General features: G+C 40.0%; 1 protein-coding gene across 1 annotated transcript; it reads left to right on the forward strand.

Moving 5' to 3' along the window:
- Positions 1-604: 604 nt before the first annotated feature.
- LOC133987378 (protein Wnt-7a) lies at positions 605-7,336 on the forward strand. The gene is made up of 4 exons (XM_062426718.1): positions 605-675; positions 1,518-1,744; positions 4,462-4,733; positions 6,854-7,336. The coding sequence occupies exons 1-4, from the start codon at positions 605-607 to the stop codon at positions 7,334-7,336; spliced, it is 1,053 nt and encodes a 350-aa protein (XP_062282702.1).
- The last annotated feature ends 1,409 nt before the right edge of the window (positions 7,337-8,745 follow it).

Raw genomic sequence — 8,745 nt, forward strand, 5'->3', positions numbered from 1 at the left:
TAGACTGTTATAGACGCATTTAACTGAGCCCTGACCCACTTAATAACCAGATAAATAGCCATCCCAATCAGTCAAGGTGAATTCACATAATAAAAGAGTGTGTGTGTGTGTGTGTGTGTGTGTGTGTGTGTGTGTGTGTGTGTGTGTGTGTGTGTGTGTGTGTGTGTGTGTGTGTGTGTGTGTGTGTGTGTGTGTGTGTGTGTGTTGAGATTCAGCCCTGGCGGGATTCTTCAGCAGGGGCCCATGTCTTCTGTGAACACGCCCCAGATAGATGAGCCAGATATATAGCCAAGACCTGCGGGTAGCAGAGGAACTGTGAGAAAGAGATAATCGCACTTGCTCTCCTCAAGGGTTACCTGTGACACCCTTGCAATGACAAGAGGGCCCAGCGAAAGGGGTCCATGTAAAGGGAGTTTGGATGATACATTAGCCGGCAATTTGTAAAGGTTCGCGAGTGTATTACTTCCCCCCCTTTTTTGATGCTTCCCGTGGTTTTGGAGTTCCTTTGGAGTTACCTGTGCTGTGATCGATCGGAGAATAAGCGAAGCGAGTTACTCATCAGCTCTACAAATCGTTGCATGAAACAGAGAGCGGGGCCGCCGCAATGAGTCGGAGAACACGACGCTGGATTTTAAGAGTTTTACTTTGTCTAGGGATTGTTTATTTGAAAATTGGGTGAGTTGCGTTTTGATTGAATGCACATTAAATTGCTGTGGGTTATTCTCAAACACAAAAGACTTAACTGACGAATGACAGTAAGACTTTTATCTGTTGTTGGTACTTCAAAAACGCTGTTGAGTCCATTAAAGGCTAAACAAATATGTATGTAACAATAAAATGTGTATGTTGATTTTATAAACAATGAAGAAAACATTTAGGAAGTGCGTAAACTTATCTCAGTTAGACTCGTGACCACTGCGCGCTTATCATTTAATGACATTTCCTTCACCAGACCTTTAAAGGTTGGAAGGAATCATACTGGTATAATAATAAACGGTATTTGCAACTTTTAATATAGCCTATAAATATGTTTTATGGTGCACCTAAGAAGAATGCACACATTCAGGCAAATTATTTTGTTGCAAGACAAATGTTATTGCAGTACAAAGGTCTGCGTACTGTAAAAATTCACAATAAATAATTTAATTTTCTTTCTTTTTTTATCTAAAAAATGAGAGTACATTAATTTATGGGGATCCGAACAGTTTGGCCTCACTCGTTTGTACTCTGTAAAGATGCACATTAGCCCGCACATTTTATAAAATATCGTCTATATAGTGAAACTTTTGCTGATTAATTTCAGTGTCAAAATGCAATTATCTCTGTCCATTCTCCACGTGGACATGTTTTTTTCAGTTTGTGGATTATTATCAGCTATTAAATAAACCAAACAGTGGAAATGCATCTGGTTGAAACTATTAGGGGTGAGAAATAAATTAACAGCCAATATTATTAGGATGGAAAAACAAAGCGTTGACGACTACTTTTTCTGAGACCTATCTATCTTCTATTTGCAGTGGCTTCTCGTCGGTGGTGGCCCTAGGTGCGAGTATAATCTGTAACAAGATCCCCGGTTTGGCCCCCAGACAACGGATTATCTGCCAGAGTCGCCCCGATGCCATTATCGTCATTGGAGAGGGAGCCCAAATGGGCATCAACGAGTGTCAGTTTCAGTTTAAAAACGGGCGGTGGAACTGCTCTGCGCTTGGAGAGAGGACAGTCTTCGGAAAAGAGTTGAAAGTGGGTATGTTGCTGTCTGCTAAAGTTTGTTTTCAATTAGAATCTTTTTCAGAAATGAACACCATCTCATATCGGGGCATAACTGTGCGCACTGAACTTTTTTCCCTTAAAAAATATCGGTATTTATTAAACCAGTGCCAACTCTAATTGCAATATTTAAATATGTTTGGATCTATCAAACAGTTAAATTGTATCCTGTTGCCTTGTTGAAAAATAATATTTCTATAAAGTAATGACCTTGACATGCAACATCCTCCATATACCTCACTAAATATGATCTAATAGCTGGTGCACTTGATTTCCAATCAAAAACTGCACCAGACAAACTTAATCTGCAAGATAATTTGCTCTGCATTATTGTATCTATAGTATAAGGAGCATCACATAAGGAGCTAGTGTCACTTACACTGGGCCTAGTTTTGCTCCAGAGTTTTCATTGAGCAAGGCTTTTTGAGCATGTATAAAAGGTATCTGAAGCCAGCACTGTAACAAAGCTCTTGTGAAAGTTGGCAGCCTTTCTTTTCATCCCGGCAGAGTCTCAGGAGACACATTTTCACTGGTCTTTATCCTGTCTAGTGATGGGTGCTGTGGCTCAAACTGTAAGGACGTAGATCTTACCACGGGTATAAGTTACAGTGGGGAAAAGCCTAGAGGAAAGCAAGACTTGAAAGTACTAAATTAGAGAAACAAATTAGCTCAAATCAGTGTTCCCACTGCTGAAAAAGAAGTCTCCACTACATATGGGATGAAACTCAAGGGATGCTGAAATTATGGCTGATAGTTTTGAGGCCCATTTGTTGATCAGGTAGATTAAGGACTATTTGATGTTGAGAATGCCAAGACCAGGTAAACATAATGTATGATAAGGTATAATGACAGTATGTCTAATTCTAACTATGGCTACAGCCAGTACAAGGAGTTTGATAGCTGCAGATTTGATATTGTAAAACAGTTTTGATAAAAATCTAAAAAGTATTTAGATATATTTTCATTTAAACCAGTCAGAGTTATTGAAACAATACAAAAACACAGAATACCTTTTTAAACAATGGTCAGTAGCTTGGACCAGCTGTTTGAGGCCATCTTGTCTGCTGTTGTTGGAGAGAAAGGATTATCTCTCCATGCTGTTGAAATGAAAACAGCGGTGTTTGACAATCTGTTCCTTTATGAATGAGTGGTTTTACCCCATCAAGAGTCTCGGTCTGCATTTCCAAGAGAAGCGCTTTACTTCTATGGCTTGGACAGCCATACCGAATAGATTGGTTTCACTGATCAGATTAGCGTAGAAGCCAAATGGTTGTAAATGAATGCCATTGTTGATGCCCAGGCTGAGTGGGGCGGTGAAGCTCACAATTGTTCTTAAAGCAAAAAGAGAATGACCGATGAACTACCATAAAGCTTTTGGGTGATGCAAGGTGCATCAGCATTGACCCATTTAGTATTTTAGGCCTATGTTTGCACTTGAACTTTGTAGTTACACTAAGCTGTAACAGATGAGGTTCATGTAAAGAAGGTGTATGGCAAAAGGTGAGAGAGATATAAACGTGGCAGTTAAATAGTTGTCTGATAGTAATCTTACTTAAACCAAAACAAGCTTTTTGGGAATTTGAATGTTTTAGTCTATTCTGTTTAACATCTTCGACCTCTCATTACATGTCGTGAAGAATTCATGCCATCTCTTGTGGTGAACCCATGCACTCAGAACTGCAGGGGAAAAATTAACAACTGACTGACTGCACCGACACACCTTCATTTTTGGCTCGGAGCCCATCCAGTCTATAAAAACGTCCACATAATTGATGCCTCAATATGAGTTTTTTTTCAATGGCAAGGGCACACATCCAAGATGTTTATCAAAAACATGCCAGCTTTACCTAGTGAACCGGGTGGCAGGAGGAAGGACAAAGAAGAAATGATGTTTGTTTTGAACCGAGACAAGAAGAGTTTATTTACGCGTAGATGTGATGGATATTATAATTAGCAGTTTCCTGTTTGCATTAATATGAATCACAGGGCTGAAAATTCAAATATGCCAGCTGTTGATCATATTGATGAATAAGCTGGTTAATTATATTATAGACTATTTTCATACTGTATAAGGAGGAAAATGTTTGGCTTTGTTTGCATTATGACAACACATCCCAATAGGTTTTTAAATAAAATGTATTAGACTTTTTTCTTTTTACTGCTTAATCTTGGCTTATACCTTGACTGAGAAACCTTCAGGATCTGCCTATGATTCTTGTCAGATTAGCCTTTAGTTATTTATCGATATTTCCGTGTGGGTGTAAATGATTTGTTAGCTGGACTTCGGGGGAGATAACGCCAGGAAGAAGATTCTGATGTCATTGCCTTATGAGTTTACACAGAATGTGACAGTTTCTGAGCGGATCAATAGCTCTTCCTTCTCGACAACCCTCTTATTCATACTGCTTTGTTGACTATACTGCCAGCAGCCATTTTGGTTCACGGGCAGGACAGTTTCCAGGTCAGGTTTCAAAACACTGCAGCCCCTGAGTGATATGTCAGTAAGACAGTGATGTAAGCACACATGCTGTTAATAATTAATCTCTTTTTCCTATATAAAAAAATCCTCTTTCGTACTTATCGTATTCCCCTTAGACTGGAGAGACATCATGACATTCTCTATTTTACACAATAAAAAACACCAAAACACCTGCTACATTTTTTTACAATACCTCTTTCTTCCTGCTCCCCTAGGCAGTAAGGAGGCTGCATTTACCTATGCCATCATTGCAGCAGGGGTGGCCCATGCCATTACTGCCGCCTGCACACAGGGTAACCTGAGTGACTGTAGCTGTGACAAAGAGAAGCAGGGTTTCTACAGTAAAGACCAAGGCTGGAAGTGGGGAGGCTGCTCTGCAGACATCAGCTACGGCCTGCACTTCTCCAAAGTATTTATCGACGCTCGGGAGGTCAAACAGAATGCAAGGACGCTCATGAACCTCCATAATAACGAGGTGGGACGCAAGGTAAGTGACCACAGAAGATGTTGCAAAAGATGTTCATCCACATCCAAACTTTCTAAGATTCTTTTAAGGCACTGAGGATATATAATTGCAGACTTTAACATGCTGGCTAAAAAGTCAAAGGATGGTCCCAGTAACTGTGGTGACATGACATTGTCTTCCATGCTGTTGTGTGGGTAAATCTTGCCAAGGATCTGGGCAGCGGAGCCAAGATTAAACAAGCAGCAGAATAAAGGGCTGCTTTTAGGGAAAGAGCTGTCTAAGTGGCAGGGTTTGATTACAGCCCAGATCACTGTGCTGAAAACAGATTGACACTGTACAAAAAGGCATTAGCCCAGTCCCCCCATGCTCTGCACCACTGGGACAGTATACGGTTTCCTTTATCACAATCCCCTTCCAAAATTTCTCTAATATCATAAACCCACATCGGGCGCAATGTGCTTGTACATGCACTACAGGGGTGTTTACTGTTTAGTTACTACGTTTGATCGTCCCAGAGTAATATGTGTTTCTGTTTCTGTATGCAAGTGTTGTTACATGTACTTGACACCTGCATGCCAACTTCAATCAACTATTTCAGCCATTAGGCATTTAGTTGTTTCAATCTAAAGTGGATTTTTATCAGGTCTAACTCAAAGTTTATACACCATGCAATTGGCCATGCTTACTTGCTTTAGTAATAAAATACTTTAATTTACGACAACAACAAAAAAAACTTTACAACATAAAAATGGAAAGACAGACAAAAATACGAAAAGAAAAAGAAGAGACATTTACTGCTCACTTGCTAATTTAATGGCTTTTTCTGCATCCATTGCTGCAGAACAGTGCAGGGTGACAAAGAGACTCCAGTAAGTCTAGAGGTTAAAGACTGAGTGGAATAATGTGCCAAACAACTAAAGTGAGGTTGGAGTTAGTGAAGGATAAAAAAAACTCCAGCTTTGCCCAAGTTAACTCATATGCTCTTTCTCTCACACCGTGCCAGAAAAGCCTGATTCGCACAACCAACACGTTCATCCCCACACTGGCTGAAAAGCACACACAATTGTACCACACAGATCATTTTCTACGCGAGTTTTAGGAGCACAAATTCAAATTGGCTTATATGGACAGCTAAATTGCCTCCCAGGAACAGGACTGTACTTGTGGATTCAAACTTTGAGCAGTTTTCCTTCTTTCCCGTTCTCTGCGCTAATAAATGGGCTCTCTGTTTTGATGGTTATCCCCCCCTGCCTCCTTTATTTATGCTAATCAAAAGCAGTGACACTGAGCAGGAGCGCCATTCACTGCTCCCTGGTCGAAGACGTCCAGACAAAGGCTGTCACAAGTGTTGGTCACAGAACAACTGATGGATTAGGGAGTTGAAGCCAAGGGTTTTATGAAGTGGTTTGCTCAGGGAAAAAGTTGTTTTTTCAGTTCTTGTTCACACGTCTGTATTTGGGTTTTATTGTTACAGTTTACTTGCCAAGAACACACAGGCATAAATAACTTGTCAATGGCTCCAGGAGACCATATTGCATACCAAACTCATAGCATTTGACAAAAAAGGAAATTGCAATTGACCTTGTTGCTAAAGAAAATTCCAGTTTCAGTCAATGGCACTTCTCATCGTCACCAGTTCAGGGTTTAGCAGTAATCCTAGTCACTGCACTTTGTACAGTCACTCTTGACATTTGTGTGCTATGTGTGGTAACTACACATACAGAGCCTGAAATTTAATGCATTATTTTGCCTTCTGTGTATACTGTATCGTGCAGCAGTGTGGTGTGGCTGTATTTAATCCCCAAGTATAGTGTATTTAATCCCCTAGTATCTATTTGTCAGTCACATTGTCATTTAGTTGCACATTTGTCACTCGCCTTGTAGTGCAACAGTTGAAATGTGAATCGAGACAGTGTACATCAGGTTTTTAGACTATGAATTTCTAATATAACTAATTCTCAACAATTCTGAAATCATATCTCTTCAACAAATGAAAGTTATTATAATAGTAACTGCATGATGATAATTGATTAAATAGTCTGTTATTAACTTATTAAGAGAGTATTAGTATCACTTATCAGTGGAGTGTTTTTCCAGTTGCCGGTTGTTACTATGTTACTAAGTTGTTTTTGCGTGTCTAGGTCCTGGAGAAGAACATGCGACTGGAATGCAAGTGTCATGGTGTCTCTGGCTCCTGCACCACCAAAACCTGCTGGACTACACTTCCCAAGTTCCGCGAGCTCGGCTACATTCTCAAGGAGAAGTATGCCCATGCGGTGCACGTGGAACCAGTCAAAGCCAGCCGCAACAAGCGCCCTAAATTCCTCAAGATCAAGAAGCCTTACTCTTACCGGAAGCCCATGGATACAGAACTGGTGTACATAGACAAGTCACCTAACTACTGTGAGGCGGACCCTGTGACGGGGAGCTTGGGGACGCAGGGCAGGGTGTGTAACAAGACTATGATGCAGCATATCAGTGGCTGTGACTTGATGTGCTGTGGCCGAGGATACAACACACATCAGTACTCCCGCGTCTGGCAGTGCAACTGCAAGTTCCTGTGGTGCTGCTATGTCAAGTGCAACACCTGCAGTGAGAGGACAGAGGTGTACACATGCAAATGAGAATATTTATTGGACGGTGCGTGCGTGTGTGTGAGATGTATGAGTGCTCATTCTCATGGACAAACTGGAACAGTTAAACTTCACGAAAAGACTGTTTGCAGTCTGTTCATACATAATGAGGAACTACTGTACTGTGTATACAGTGAGCTGAAGATGGGGCGTCATGATACTTTTGCACACAAAGCTCTTCAACCCTCTTCGCGGAATTTTGTGTTTGTTGGGGTGCAGCATCGAAGCAATGTGACAAAACACCGTTAAGGGAAAAGCAGCACCCTGACATACAAGACTGACTCACCACAGTGTGAATCACTGAAGCAAAATGTCAAGACTTTAAGCTATATGGACAACTACTGACATTTAGACTGTTTAGGAAATGGACTTTGCCAATGCAAATTAATTATGGTGGATGTGATTTCTGGGCAGTACAAGCTGCGGTAGTTCTCACTCCCTGTGCACAGATGAAATGATACAGCCATTTGGAATATTTAACATACTGTATTTAGAGAATGAAAATAATTAATATTAATTTATTCTATTAAAAAACTACTGATTTTGTCCATTATGGGCCAAAAATAACTAAATGTTGGGAGGTTTTAGTTTATTAAAGCAATCAAAAACTGTTAACACACTGGATTTGTATCGTTGTAGAATAATGTCGTTCCAGATGAAACTGGTGTAGGCTACTCACATTGACCTTCTGACTCTCTTATGAGTTTGTCTTCCCTCTGTTTGCTGCTAGTCTAGAGAATCTCATTTGTTAAGGTAGGAGGCTGTACGCTCTGCTGACTGTCTTCAATGGTATTGATCACTTCATGCTGATTTAACTTAACTGGACTTATTCACTGATCAAAAACACGGGCACATTTTCCACTTTTGGTAAATATTGGTTAATAGAGTATATTTTGTAAAAGCCTATTTTTATATGAATGTCTTATTTATATCTTTTGCATATTCCAATGTTCAAGTTGCGACCCTGACACCTGTTTTTAAAAGCTGATATATGTATGTTGGCCCCTGCTGTCACTGCCATAGTTGTATATTGTAAGTGAGAGAAACTGTTTATACGTGTCTTTGTTCAAACGTCTGTGTTTACTGCGTTTCATGACTACTACTGATGGAATACAGGAACAAAATAATACTAACAAGACATGATTTCATTATTGCTTCTTCATACATCAATTCTCACTCTGATTAAAAGACAAAAGCACAAATGAAAATGGTACACCATAAAGAAATAACCAACGAGGAATGTTTGGTTTTGCAAAGATACTTGAGCAGCTGTAATGTGCTGTAACTGTCCAGATAACGGTCAAAAAATACCTAGTGTATAAAAAGGATTAAAAATGTAAGAAATGTTCTTGCCATTAATCAGAGGAGCAGTGGAGTGGTTGAACCTTTATGACATAAAT

The sequence above is a fragment of the Scomber scombrus genome, chromosome 10 (assembly GCF_963691925.1).
Source record: "Scomber scombrus chromosome 10, fScoSco1.1, whole genome shotgun sequence".
In the NCBI taxonomy this organism is placed as follows: domain Eukaryota; kingdom Metazoa; phylum Chordata; class Actinopteri; order Scombriformes; family Scombridae; genus Scomber; species Scomber scombrus.

Bases quoted from the DNA above. Each gene is read 5' to 3' on its own strand.
- LOC133987378 (XM_062426718.1), top strand. From the start codon at position 605: ATGAGTCGGAGAACACGACGCTGGATTTTAAGAGTTTTACTTTGTCTA. The intron at 1,745-4,461 runs GTATGTTGCTGT...CTGCTCCCCTAG, and splicing joins CGGAAAAGAGTTGAAAGTGG to GCAGTAAGGAGGCTGCATTT. The intron at 4,734-6,853 runs GTAAGTGACCAC...TTGCGTGTCTAG, and splicing joins ATAACGAGGTGGGACGCAAG to GTCCTGGAGAAGAACATGCG.